Source organism: Genypterus blacodes, unplaced genomic scaffold (genome assembly GCF_046128005.1).
Source record: "Genypterus blacodes isolate CSIRO-AG114 ecotype Tasmania unplaced genomic scaffold, CSIRO-AGI_Gbla_v1 ptg000111l_1, whole genome shotgun sequence".
NCBI classification, from domain to species: domain Eukaryota; kingdom Metazoa; phylum Chordata; class Actinopteri; order Ophidiiformes; family Ophidiidae; genus Genypterus; species Genypterus blacodes.
Window position 1 is genome coordinate 3,425,012 of NW_027466915.1, and position 14,765 is coordinate 3,439,776.

The following is a 14,765-nucleotide window of genomic DNA, read 5'->3' on the forward strand; positions in this document are numbered from 1 at the left end:
CCAGGGTACGATGGGAGTTTGTAGAACACCGACTTTACTGCCGGCCTGCGTGATGCAGACCAAAGGGGGGAAGCACTCATGAATACCCATCTTGTGTGTATGTGTGTGTGTGTGTTTGAAGGCTAACGGTGCTCAATTCAAGGTAACATAGCATAGAGATACAAGAAACAAAAAACCAAGGCTGTGCACCCCCCCCCAAAAAAAAAAAAAGAGAAAATGAATGCAGCCTCACAGGGAAATTCAACGTCTGCACTCGTATGATAATATAATAAGATATTATTATACATTGCATATGCACATACGCACTTTCTGTTCTCGTGCTCCTCCAAACAAACCTTGGCACCTCGGGCAGTGTAATGTTATTGCAAACATCCCATCGGCCCTCTCCTGCTGCTATATAAAGAATCTGTTTGCGTTACTCAGGAACGCTCTGCTGCCGCCACGGGCCAGAGTGGAGGTCTGGATCTGATTAAGCTCTGCTCTGGTGTTCCCCTCTTTTATCAAATTGGAAGGACACATTTCCCCATAACGCCGCCTATCCTCATCTGCCGCCGGGCCGTTTCCTCTTTCCATCCATCCATCCTCGCCCGCCCATCCGTCTGCTAAACCCAGATTGACTTTTCTCCTCTAATTAATCCAAGGTGCACTTCCTCGCCCTCTCAGGTGACAATACCTGGAGTTTCATGAGTATTCTGCATGTGTGCGTGTGTGAGGATGTCTGAAAGTCAACAAGTTCAACTTCTCCTCGGCGAAAAAGGATGCATACAATGAGTAGGAAACAGAGAGGAAGGAACGTGACCGGAAACAGAGAGGAAGGAAACACCGGGACAGGAAACGAGGGTGAGACAAATATATCGGAATTGTGACATTGGCGGGGTCGTGTCGTTCATACAATTAACCCTAATGTTTGACCGAGCTTCGTCCGTGAAAACCTGCAGAGCGATTCTATTCATTGAACTGATACGGCTTCATTCGTCTGAATAAGTCCTCCTTTCAAGGTCTAGAAATAATTAATAGATGGCCCGGCCCGCTTTCTTTAAAGAACCTGCAGACTGTAAGAGGAGATAATGAGTCTTGTGAGCTTTAGAGCAGTTTTCTGAAGCTTTTCTAACCTCGAGAAACAAGTCAAAGCGAAAATGTGTGCAAATGGCTTCCTATAAAGGTGATGAATATTGACATAAAACCAGGTCATTACATAAACATCAGAGGTAGCGTTGGGTTCATATTTTTCTTTTACAGTGGGATGATTGTGCGGCGGGAGGTGTTTGTAGTCTGGTGTATTTCACTGTAATGCAACATTGACAAGCCCGACAAAGAAAAACCTTGTAAAATGATTTTCTATGAAGTTAGATCGATAAACAAACAGCTGCACAGAAATCCAGCGTCTAACTTTGTTGAACCATGTGAACCAAGGTCAGAAACCAAGGTGTGTGTGTGTGTGTGTGTGTGTGTGTGTGTGTGTGTGTGTGTGTGTGTGTGTGTGTGTGTTTGTGTCTTTGCGTCCAGCTCACCTGAAGGCCTCGATGATGTAGGAGGTGACGGCGGCCCCTCCCTCGTGGGCGTTGGGTTGCCAGGTCAGACTCACGCTGTTCTTGGATACGTCTGTGACGATGGGCTTGTGCGGCGGGCCGGGCAGCTGGAACGGCTCTGTGGTCTGAGCTACTACCGGATCCGTGGACTCTGGAGGGAGAGATGAAGGCCGCGCGGGAAGGAAACAGAGATGAAGGCGAGCAGGGTAAGAAGATGCCCTTTAACCACATTGTCATTTGTATCACGGTCGCTGCAGGCTGAGCTCTGCGCTTCTAACAGCCTTTCCATTACTGACTCTTAATTCTGTTTTTCACAACAACTATTAGCTCTCGTCTAACATTGCAATGCTCTGACACTAATACTTAAATAACGACCTTAGGTGTCACCGTAATAGCTTGTTAGGTCGTTACATGCTCATTTAATGCCGCTAATGAAATCTCTACAGCTTTGAAACATTTTTATGTACTAATGCGCGATGGGTTAAAGAGAGAATGAAGACGACTTACATCTAACAAGTAGAAAATGTTAAACTACTCTTACGCACTTAGGCTTTGACTTAGATTTAGAATATGATTTGATTAACCCTTTTTTTGAAGCAGCGACATCATTCTTTGTGTTCTCGTCAAACGTAGCACAGTGGTTCTCAAACATTGCAAACCAAAAAAATGCGAGTGCAACCTCAACCAACGAGCCACGGACTTTCAAAACAATGAGTGTGAAAAGTTCCGTCTCCACTAGTTGAAGGCACAAACTCCTGCATTACAGAGCAAATTCACTCATAATGTGGGTAAGGTCAAAGGTCTTGGTGGCTTTACATACAGATGAGCAAAGTTGAGGAGAATGGCCTCTATTTCATCACATGCTGGTGCTTTGGATAAGAATCAGTGCTCGACTAGTTACACAAATGTGCAGTGAGTATGTAAAAGTGTAAAATGTTACACATGCCCACATAAAATCGATTACGTTTGTTATATCTCCATAGATTTCAACTGTTCTCATTTTCTACAAAAGCCTTCAGTACCGGCAGGCGTTCTTGTAACCCAGTTTGAGAACCACTGGTTAATTAAAATGGTTATTAAAATGCCTACAAATGTCTCCAAATAGAAGAATGTAACAGTGAAGCAGAAACATTCTACTTCATTGCAGCGGCTAACAACGCTGTGGAATAAATCCCCATCGAAAAATAACTGAGCATCACAAAACTGATTCAGACTGTGATCACAGCATTTGGCATAATACCATTTTCACGCCGCCCTCTTCTCCACTGCATGAAACCCATTATTTCACCCAGCCATTAAGTTCTGCTGCCACTTCATAGATTTGTAATCTGCATGTATTTAAAGCACGCAGAGACTATTTACCTTTGACTGTGAGCACTCCACTCCAACTCGTCTCCCCGCTGGAGCTGGATGCCAGGCAGGTGTAAACCCCAGAGTCTGTTTCCTGGCAACAGTAAAAAAAATGTGTATCGTTAGCTTTGCTGTGTGTGTGTGTGTGTGAGAGAGAGAGACAGAGAGACAGACAGACAGAGAGAGATGATGATACTATGTTAATGTGCAGGTTACTAATGAGTGAGACTAAATGTCATATCTCTCAAACCAGACTGTTTGTACTCTGAATGCTGAACAAAGAGGAGACTGGCATGGCTGGAGACATTGGCAAACAGAGAGTCACAATCCACACAGAAGCAACCAGGTGAATATCCCAGTAAGATTTGCTTTTGTATTAATTTTTCAATTTGATTCGCCTTGTATCTCCCATTGAAATCAACAAAGTCACGTAAAGATTCCTCAGCATTTAGCTTTTTAAAATATAACATGTAGCATCATGGGAGGTTGACCAAAATAATCACGGATGAGCAACTAGGTGATGTTTGGAAGAAAAAGGACATATTATACATATATTGTCATTGAAATATTTCCATTTCATTGCATCAGGAACATGGACATCCTGGAGCAAAGACTAATGAAATACGGAAAATTAAATGTAAAACCAATTAAAATGACTCTGGCCTACAGCATGTCCCTTCATACTAACATAGAAAACTTCTCTGGCCTTAACTATCATCAAATTACATAACTTGCCTTAAAAACAATCAATCAATTAACAGGAAATGCTTTGCTCGTCAGACAGTCATCTCTTCTGATAGTTCTCGCGGATCTGTTTTGGAGAAAAAGCTGAAGTCAAGCTGGTGGCTTTCAAGCTCTTCGCCTGATTGGAACACGGCGGAGGAGGAGGAGAGTTAAAGCAACGATCAAAGGACAGAATTTTAATGACCAGCTAGAGGTCTAGAAATTTCTAAAGCGCCGGGTTTTAGACTCAACAGCTACTTGGCATTCTGGACAGGCGGTGAGCAGATGTGATTAAGAGGTGTGTGATTAATGTGCCCTTGTGTGTGTGTGTGTGTGTGTGTGTGTGTGTGTGTGTGTGTGTGTGTGCGTATGGGTGTGTGTGTGTGCGTGCGCATATGAATACGGCTATTACATTTTTGGGAAGGCAAGCCAAAAGCTAGACGGTCTGTGAAATTGCTTACAACACGCCGGGGCGCTGGGGATCGGTGCAGTGGGGGGTTGTTTTAATGTGACACACAGGAAGTGATGCTTTGACAGAAGCGTTGACGCAGGAATTTATATATAGATTATTTATAAAGAATATCTGAATTACAGCTCAAAGTCTGTGTCCCTTTTTTCCTTCCTCTCCTCTGGTCCGTTTTAACTTCTTTCCTTTATTCTTGCTTTGCTTCCTTCTGACTTTTGTCCCTTTTGTTCCCTTGGTGCCTTTGTTTCATTCATCTTCTCAATATTTTTTATATATATTTGTTTTATTTATGTTCATCCTTATATCCTTCCTCCCTTTGTTCTTCCTATTCAGTTCTCTTCCTCCCTTATGTTATCCTTTTTTTTTTTTTACATTTACTTCCTCCCATTGTCTCTTTCTATCTTTAAACAAAAAAGAGTATACAAAACCAAAAGGGAAGCCAAATGTCTTTATCCTGTCTGAAAATGAATTTAATCTCAATAAAAAAACAAAAACCAACACACACACAGGTCAGACACACACCATCTCAGGCTGATCTGAGCCGTGTGAGTTGTATAAAGAATGAACTGTGAATGATGAAAGGACACTTAAATGACCTATAAAGTGACTGTGTTTTCACTCAGGCAAACACTGGACAGTATATGATACTCTAATAATTGCAAATAATATTCTCAGGACCAGTTAAATCCTTAACTTTAGATTATTTATGCCGAGAGTCTTCCCGGGAGCCGCACACACCTCAGAGCTCCTCACCGTGAACAGCGAGAGGAGAGAGACTGACTGCATTTAAATGTTAATTGTACCTTTGAGAGCTCCTGCCTCTGTAAATAGTGCTCCTGTTGCTTGTGTGCGTGTTGAGAAGTGTGTATATATATGTGTGTGTGTGTTTTTGCTGGGAGTTTTAGGCACATTTTAATTAGCTTTTCATCTATTTTACTGCAAGATGTCTCGTCCTTGCACAGTCCATCTATTCACATGTTCCCAGTCGGCCAAAAGCGCAATCAGCTTCTTTTTATTCACTTATTCCACACACAGAGCCCGTATTAGTTCAAATGCAAACCTTATACATTATGCAAAAGACGTGCTTGGAGATTCTAACGTGACTAATGCCTCGCTTAGTGGTGCGCGCTCGGCCATTCTGCTCCTCCGTATCTGTGGGCCAACTCATCAGTAACACTGGCAGAGGAATTACTCAGGCCTAAGTGGCTTGTCAGTGGCGTCCTGTAGGACACAGGACAGGTGACTCTCCGCCCCACACCACATCCCTCTTTCCTCCTCCTTCTCTTTCAATAGGCCCTGACCTTGGGTCGACCCGCAGGCCGGCTGATGCTGCGTCTGTCTGAAGGGGTAAGAGTGGGTCCCCAGATGGTGGCGTTTGATCGGTGGATGGGGATTTGCCACGGAGAGCGGGTGGGGTAAACAGCCCAGACACCTGACTATTAATCAAGGCCGGCAGCTCTGGGTGCTGCGCAAAACAGATTGCTGAAAAATGGATGAGGCGCAGGGGGGGAAGAGGGAGGGAGAGGAGGAGAGAAGGAGAGAGGGAGGGGCCAAACCTAAAGATGGAAGCTGAAAAATTCTCTTTCTCTTACTTACATTTACCTCAACTATGCTGTTTGCGCACTACACTGCCCACAGATCATCTACCAGTATTGTTCTTCCATTTGTTTGTCTCTATACATCACAAGGGACCTCCTCACCGAAATTTCAGTTAACTTAGGCCATGAAACAAGGAAGAAGTCATTAGCGTTTGGCACTCATGGCTCACAACGTGGCTATTTATGAAACATTTTATGAACTACTGTATGAGCCACAGAAACTAAATCATCATTATTACCCCAGTCACGGTTCCTGTTTACCGCTCACACCGTTCTACAATAGTTTATTGAAAACAAATTCCTATAAATAGCAGCAGGAGAGAGACTAAGAAGCTTCAGGAAGTGTTCACCCGTGGTCTGTATTTGTCTGTAATAGTATGCAGGAGGCCGATAAAGATGTCAGGAGGTGGTAGAGGAGGGAAATCTGATTACGGACAAAACTGCATGTAAACTGTCTCCAAAGTCAACGTGCAAACTCGATTTCCTGCCCGAACCTGATTACTCGCACTAATCTGGTTTTGGTATCCATGTAAACACTCTCCTCTCGCTTGGTCTCTACCCAGCTGTCCCTGCGTCTTTCTCTTTCCTGTATCCGGACCCAAACACACCCACATCCCGCATCCCACATCAAACATTTAGCAGAACCTACATTACACATGCACGCATTTTCCTCTGTCCGGGACATTTTGGCAGCAGTAGCGTGTAGTGTGTATCTGGCAGAGGTCCCGGGGTAATGGCATCTTCTGGTTGCCAGGGTGCGGGGAACAAACGGACCATCTGTCGCCCTCCAGGGGCCCAGATAAAATCTACTTATTTATACTGAGTGTGTGAGGGTTACGAGTTTTTTATTCAGGCTGATTTAATATTTTCCACAGTGTGAAGGACAGATTGTGCTTAATGTTTTGTGTCTTAATGTGTCCGATGCTCTCTTTTCATGAAAACGTCCGGTTTAATTTGTGACTGAGTTTGTATGAATGGATGTTCAGAGATGTTAGGTTGACCTGGAACATGTATCGCCACCTCATGGGTCTGATGGTTTGCTGTATCTAATTTTGGGTCATCACTGACAAGAAATTGAGAAATATACTGTATTTATCTATCAAAATAGAGGAGATGTCCATGCCATTTAGCAACCACATCTCTGAAATTTAAGGAAAAGACTCGAATGACTGTCAGCTGTAACAGACAAAATCACTGTGTGTTCGTCTTATGGCAATGAGACGCTGATCAGAATGATCGTCAGTCTGCAGGGAGCCTCAGCATGACGTCTGATCGCCTCAGCTGTCACACCATCCACCTTTAGTCCCTCGCGACTTCAACACCGCAGAAGTGTACTTCAGACTCCTGCCCTCTTCCCCTCGCTCATCCTCCCGCTTTTCTCTCTTTCATTCACACCGCGCTCCCCCGCGATGATGCATTGAGGATTTAATTACGAGTCTCAGTGATCGTTAATCATTGAGAACCCACAATCAATTAATGCGCGAGGCTCCTTGAGGCTCGCCGATGCAGCAGTGACCTCAGGTGCTCGCTTCCTACCCCTCGGGGTGGTGGGGGGGGGGGGTGGGGGGAACTCTGGGCAGAACAGATTTCATTAGCATGGAGTAAGACGGCACTAACGACTGCTAATGGCCTTGTCGGCTCATTATCATGGCGATCACGCCTCACCGTTGCGGTTTTTGTTACGTTCTCCGCCTCTCCCTCCCTCATAAAAGCTTGAGTCTCCCGTAAAATATGTCCTCTTCCACTTTCCGCGTAATTAAAATTGTGGTGTTTCATCATTTGGAATTTGTTTATCTTGCGTGAACTTCACCGTGTTTGATGTGCAAATAGTGATACATGTCGAGTGTGAGTGCATTTTAATGAGCTCTTGGGAAGAGGAGAGAGAATTTATAGCAAACATACCATAATTTAAACCATGGCCGTTAAATACAAAGGGTGTAAGCGGCACACATGGACAGCTGAGTGCTGTTTATTTGGGAGATTCATAATTAAGGCTCGTAATCAAAGAAAATCAATTCAAATACCTGAAGGCTGGTGATTTGGAGGGTCCCGTTTTCCATTAAGCCGATTCGTCCGTCGTTCCCCAAGATCCTCTGGCCGTCTCTCTCCCATTGGATGCTGGGCAGTGGGTTGCCCATGATGTGGCAGTGCAATTGGACGGTGGAACCTGGAGCTAAAGTGTGATTGGCCGGGCCCTGGCGGATAATTGGAGGGACGCGGTCTGAGGGCGCTGCAGAGAGAGAGAGAGAAAGAGAGAGAGAAGGAGAATTGGAATGAGATTATGCTTCACACACGAGTACATGCTAAACTCTAATTTCACCGTATTTCTGACTGGAACCTCATATTCCGAGCAGTCTCGCTGTGAGTCGGGGGTTAATCAGTTACCCTGCTGGGGCATTTTATATGCGCTACTCAATCTGACCCAGCTGCTTTCTGAATCCATCCAATGGGGCAAAGACACAAATGTACTCTGACCCTGAGGCACAGCATGTCCTTTTCAACACAATAGCACACACACTGCAATGAGACACACTGTACCTTTACCCAATTTGTGATTACCCCCAGCTATTGCGACTGTGATTATATTATTTAAAAGGGGTGATTGATAAGTTCTGAACCTGGTACAAATCGTAAGCGAGGGCTGGAAAATATTTTGTGGAAATGATATGATATTCCCTTTGCACATCTACTGCATTTATTAGAACTTCATTTTCCAGTGGTACCCAAAGTACTCTGTGCTTTTTACTCAAAACAGACTAAACTAAGCCAACATGCAGTGATTATGTACTTGGCTGCGGCTGCGACTCACGATTGCAGCAGATGGTGATCGTATCAGCTGAGGAGGATTTACAGACAGCCAAAGAAAATAACTTCTATAAAACCACGATAAAGGCGGAAGTGTGGGGAGTTGGACGTTGATTGTGTCAGGAGGGGGAAATAAGAAATAACAACAACACCTCTGAATTGGAGCTTTCAATGCCAGGCTCAGAACTTATCAATCAGCCAGTGTGTGTTATTCTCAGATAAAAGTTGGCCTAATGCTCAATAGTGGGAATACTCCTTTGAGGAAGTGGGAAGAAATAATTTTTATATCTCGTTTAATGACGTTGATCTGCATGTAATGCTATCAGGCTTCTTTGATTTACTACACCTGTAATGTTTCCTGATTCAAAGCGTTCATTTTATAATTGTATTCCTGCTTTACACCTAAACATTAGTCATTTTTGAACGTCCAATCCCAGCGGCATCGTGCCCACATCTCTCTGCGGCACTGCCCCCCACTTCACCATGCAAATCAATGACATAGATTTCTTTCAGACAGAGAATACGTTGATGCAGTCACTTCCTGTCAGGGTGACGGGCCGCTTGGCGAGATGTCGAGAGCGCGTTCAATAGGCACCACATTTAGTACTTACCGTGTGTGAAAATGTAACTTTCTGACCTGATCTTTAATCAACTATCTGCAGTAAATGAATGAATGTTTAAACTAAAAGGTCATCGTTTTGCAAGTGCCAAGTCAGGACTTGCTTACAGCTTTGCCAAGTCCCTGGTCCCATCTCTGGTAATTACAGTCAATTAATCATAAATCAAGACTAGGGATCAAGATTTTTGTTGCCAATGCCAGTAATTGCAGAGTAGATTATAGAAACATTCAACATTTCCCTAGGCTCCAGCATGATTATTCCCCCAAACTTGGACGGATCCTTTACAACATTTACATCAGTGTCAGAACTTTTGTAAACGTTGCTTGAATGATTGAACTTTGAAACAATTTTACAAGATGTTTTTAGTAGCAAAATGTCACTAAATCTAGGCTATATTAATTCTCTGTGATTTGTTTACATTGCCTGCACCACTGGGCAACACATTAATGCAAAAAAGGAGAACAGCGAACACTTTCATGTTTCCCCCCCACATGGACACATAGATGATGTACATGGAGCTGCAGTCAACCTTTGGTCTTGTACACCGTGCCACATTAGATGAACAGACATCCTAAAGACTTAAGAGTGGTTCCACAGCTGAAGTCATAAGCTTATAAGGCCATGTTCCACGTCGGTGTGTGTGCGAGTTAACTGTTAGATGTAAACACCATGGTATGAGTACTGCCAACTAGTAGAGTTATGCTCAGTTTAGACAAGTCATCCAACTTTGTGCACATTCATAACTGAAGTCTGTTTGAAAACCAACTCTCCACACACTGACTGCCAGAAAAACGAACAATTCACCCGGACCGGCATTTAGCCTCCAGATGTGAAGCGTCTTGCATTTGTATTCTACACGGTGACGAGTTTTGATATGATCAGCAAAAGCTAAACGAATATGTGCAAAGTCAACAGATGATATGGAGGAGATGTAAGTGAAGAAAATCCTTGTTTACTCCCTGGATGGGAGGCCTGCAGGGAGGGAAGCATATGTTGCAGGATGTATTTGCATAGAGCGATCACCAGTTGTCCCTTTTGATTACATCAGATAAGGCCCCCTGCTGTTTGCTCATTTGGGGGAGAGACATTTTAATATGAGATGGATTTAAAGGATTTTCCACATTTGTTTGGGTGTTCCATGGGTTTGTCTGCTCAACAGATTGTAGGAAATGATTATTTAAGCATCCGTCTTAAATTCTTACCCTTAAATTAAAGACTAGTAAAGGAAATCTGTCTGTGGGTATTAGAATATAGTGCATATGAAAATAAGGTCTCTGTCTTTTGATTTAATCGCCTCTGTCAACAGACGTGATCAATGACCAGAGCTGGTGTCCTTACATAACTTTAATTGATCACAAGTTTGCCTTTATGAGACCAAATCAAACCAAACCAATGGTAAAGGTACAAATGTTAACATTACAAGTACCTGGTTTAGAACAAAGCAAACAAGCTGCAGTTCTGAAAATGCCTCTTTCAATGTTTTTCTAAATTGTCTTTCTCATGGTAAGGAATCATTCAAACACTGAGTAACTAATACACTGAGTTTGAAGATTCTAAGCCATAAAAAGGAGGCGTCATCACTGTTTTCTAGGCTCCCTGTTTATTCTTTAACTCAGATTACAGTCACTACTTTTTGTAATCAATTGACTTTAATCGGGTAATCCAACACCTTGCCTATGTGTGAGTGTGAATGTGTGTTTTGCACTCACTGTTTTCCACCTCCAGCAGGGCTTTAGTCAGGATGCTGCCGGCCACGCTGATGGCCTGGCAGATGTAGTAGCCGGAGTCTTCGGGCTGAGCGTCGGCGATGGTCAGCTCGCCGCTCAGCGACACGGAGAAGCGGCCCGACTGGGACGGCTCCTGGATGGGGAACAGTAAGATCTGGAGAAGGAAACCACAAGACAAATTAGCCCTTTAATGTAGTGGAACACATCATCAAATACCACATCATTACATCATATTACCATTAAATACAACCGTGTTTAATTGTAGTTTGGTATCAGTTAGGTATATACTGAACCAATTGAGATATTTCAGCATTTTGGAATTTTCACACAAAAGCTAAAGCACATTTGTTGGGCCATGCCCTTAGGTGCATTTGCTCGAGGGAACATCAGCAGTATTAACTATAGTCACCACCAGGGAACTCCCCGGCAGTGCTCACAACCATTACAGTATGTTAATTTGAGGCATTGCACAAATCTTGTGGTTCAGGCAGAAAAAGCCCTTTTCTCCGCAACTTACATAACCATGGTGACCACGCTACTTCATCATGTGGCATTATAAGGGAAAAAAAGTAATTCCTGGAGGTATTTGACTAAAAGGCAGCCACCCATACCAGTGTGCTACCCACACACTCCTTTCTGCTCCCTCTCCTCCTTCACTCCCTCCATTCCTCCCCTTTATCGTTGTCCTCCACTTTTGTTCCGCTGCTCCCACACACATTCACCAGGCCTCCTCCAATCTCACTCGTCTTCCTCTAATCTGTACCTGGAAGCCACGCTGCAGGCACCCACGCACTCTCATCAGGCTTTTCAGTGCATTCCAACAGGCTGCAATGCTTATCGTTGACTTGGCTTTCTCTCTCTCTCTCTCTCTCTCTCTCTCTGTCTCTCTCTCACACACTCACACACACGCAAACGCACACATTTGCATACACCAACCCACACACACATACACACACACACACACATATCTGAAGACAGCAAGGTCTGTGCAGACTCACACAGCTTTGCGAATAATACACTGTGGATGATGGGAAAACACACATGCTGTAGCGTGTAGCATGTGACTCACCCTGGCATGAAGCAACGGCACAAAGTGATAAAGCGAATTATGACAGCAACACCACGTTCAACTAATGATAACAAAGTCAAGACATGACAGCGAGAAGAGATATGGACTTGTTTAAAGCACATATATCAGTGGTATGCGGTATATATAAAGTAGCTTTAAGAGCAGCATTTCCCAACATTAAGGGATCGAAAGAAGATCTTAGGGATTATGTCGGCTTTTAAAGTGATCATCAATCTTTAGAGTATCAAGAAGGTGGGCGGACGGTGGCTGTAAAATGTTAGTAGGAGTAGTTGTTTGACTCGAGCAATCGTTCTTTGTCAATGGCGCTTGAAACAAAGGTTTTGGATGGAGCGTCACTTGTTAAGATGTTAAAACTTTATAACAAGATCCCTCGCAGCAAAGTCTCCAGTCCCGATAGCCCAAAGTCTCCAAATCAGACGGATCAATTACTTATTTAAAGCATTTTAGTGCCGTTAACACTACCAATTTCTGGTTGGTGAATCTTAAAAAGGGGTGAATATTGTGGAGATAGCCTGTGGCGTAAAAAAAACAAATTACAGCTCATTGAAAGCAAATACCCCTGTGAAAGTGATCGGTGTGTAAAATTACCTGACATTTCCTCAGCATCCCTGGGGACTTTGTAAATTCTCCTTTCTTATGTGATGGTGGACTAAAACTTCAATTTTCTGTGATGGTGCAGAAAACTTCCTGCACCCATCGCAGCCCCGTTAACCACCACTCTTCCCTGCCACTCACACACTGTGCTCCAATACACCCACTTTCAAAAAGACAAATTCACAAGGGGGGGACTGATGGCTGCCTGCTGGGGGCAGAAGAAGCGTCATTTTCTCTGTTTTCTTTTTCCCCACAGTGCCATGCTGTCTTTAATAGATGTCTCAGGAAGCACTTCTTACCTGGCTGCCCTCTTTTTGCCAGAAGACGGCTGGCGGTGGATTTCCTTTGGTGCCACAGAGGAAGGTCACAGTGCGGCCGGGCGCTGTGATTTGGTCCCGTGGACGAATTACGATCTGAGGCGGCACTGAAACGCAAAGGACAGAGTGAGTGAGAATCTGCAGAAAAGGTTATAAAGTCACACTTTGAAAAGGTGTGCTCCTTCTTTGTGAATGCATACGTGCGTGCGTGTGTGTGTGTGTGTGTGTGTGTGTGTGTGTGTGTGTGTTGAGTGAGGTTAATATAGTGATAATGTGCCAGCAGCCATGGAGTGTATGAAGTTGTGACAGGCCACCCGTGCAAAGATAGCAACTCATACCTGACAACTCTCTCCCTGACTGTCTACCACACACACACACACACACACACACACACACACACACACACACACACACACACACACACACACACACACACACACACACACACACACACCTCTCAAGCAGCTGGTACCACTTCTAAATATTTACATACTTTAGGTCTGGTTTGGATCAGGTTCTTACTCTCCCTAACAGACCATAACTGACCATTGAAACAGGCATGAATCAAAGTAAGCTTTCAGGCGTACATTATGCCGTAGTAAATCAATTCATTACGGGGAGGACTCGTTATGCTCTGATGAAGCAGCATGTCATGTCCAATCTAAGGAATCCTATTAATTCCCACGACGTACGCGACACTCTTGTCTGTTGTTGTGACGACCTGACAACTTCACTCTGCGCGTTTACATGCGTGTAAATGCGGCAACAGAAAGATATAAGTAACCTGGATTATGTGATATGTGTGTAGATTCACCGACACATAGACGCTTCATCTGCTTCCAATTGATGAAAGCAAACGGCACATGAATTTCCTCAGCAGCAGCGTTTCCTCTCATAAGCCAGTTTAATCACAAAATCCTGGATATCCAGATAAAGATAAATCCTATTTATTCCAGCTTTAATCACAATAAAGATAAAAATCTGAATCTAATGTGCGTGTCAAAATATAGAAATCTCTCCTAAGAAGCCTGAATATCAATCTGTCTTTGTTTGGCGTTTGTGTAGACGCAAAAAAGGCTCCAGTCAAATACGATAACGTCAAACACCAATTCTCAATTAATAAAGTTAATTAAAGAACATGTAAGACAGCAGAGGCAGCTGATAATGCAATAGCTGCTGACAAATGACTCAGCAGTTATTTTGACCGCAAGCCGCTTTAATCCTTCAGTCAGCTATATTCACATCTTAAATATGTCTAAACCAAGTATTCCACATTTTCTTCCGGCTTGAAGATTTGATAAGGCATGAGAACGTAGCGGCAGCAATACTGAGTTGAACTTAATCGAGAGAAAAAATGACAAACAACACCGTTCCATACATGACGGATGCTTTTACTCTCTGTTTGCTTAGAGAGATTGCGAGACAAGCAATTTCAGCATGGAAAAGCAAATGTTAATATTAAAGAGTCTGACACACGGTGGCTGTGAATAAAAGGAAGGAAGATGAACGCGTCTTAGGATGTACAAACTATTATCACCGGTAATTCACTTTGAAATGAATCGCTTATGAATTACTGATTAGATCAGGAGGTTGACAGAAACAGATGAGTGAGACGCCGACGCGCAAAAACTAACCGAGCCCGTAGTTTCTGTTTTTGTAACCTTGTAAAACCAGGGCATGAATGCACAAAATCACATTTTCTCTCCCTCTTTTCACTCTCTCCCACTGCATTTCCTGCTTCTACTCCTGCATTTTTAACAGAAAAACAAAAAGTAAGACATAAACATACCTGCTGAATTTGCCTGTACATTTTTTATTTGTGGTGCAGAAATGTGCAAAACAAATAAAACGTCAATTTTGCTGTTAATAGGCATAGATAATCCACACACTGCATGTTTATACAAAGCTGTTTTTGAGCTCTAGATGATGCAATAGAGGTCTTGAAC

The 14,765-nt window shown here is 43.4% G+C and overlaps 1 protein-coding gene across 1 annotated transcript in view; it reads right to left on the reverse strand.

The window, feature by feature from the left end:
• robo3 (roundabout, axon guidance receptor, homolog 3 (Drosophila)) overlaps positions 1–14,765 on the reverse strand; it is a 137,962-nt gene that overhangs the window by 12,635 nt on the left and 110,562 nt on the right. The window contains exons 7-11 of the mRNA XM_076161282.1: positions 12,802–12,926; positions 10,801–10,972; positions 7,691–7,896; positions 2,892–2,973; positions 1,512–1,680 (exon numbers count right to left, since the gene is read on the reverse strand). Of these exons, the coding sequence (XP_076017397.1) occupies positions 1,512–1,680; positions 2,892–2,973; positions 7,691–7,896; positions 10,801–10,972; positions 12,802–12,926 (754 nt within the window). The remainder of the gene's footprint in view (positions 1–1,511; positions 1,681–2,891; positions 2,974–7,690; positions 7,897–10,800; positions 10,973–12,801; positions 12,927–14,765) is intronic.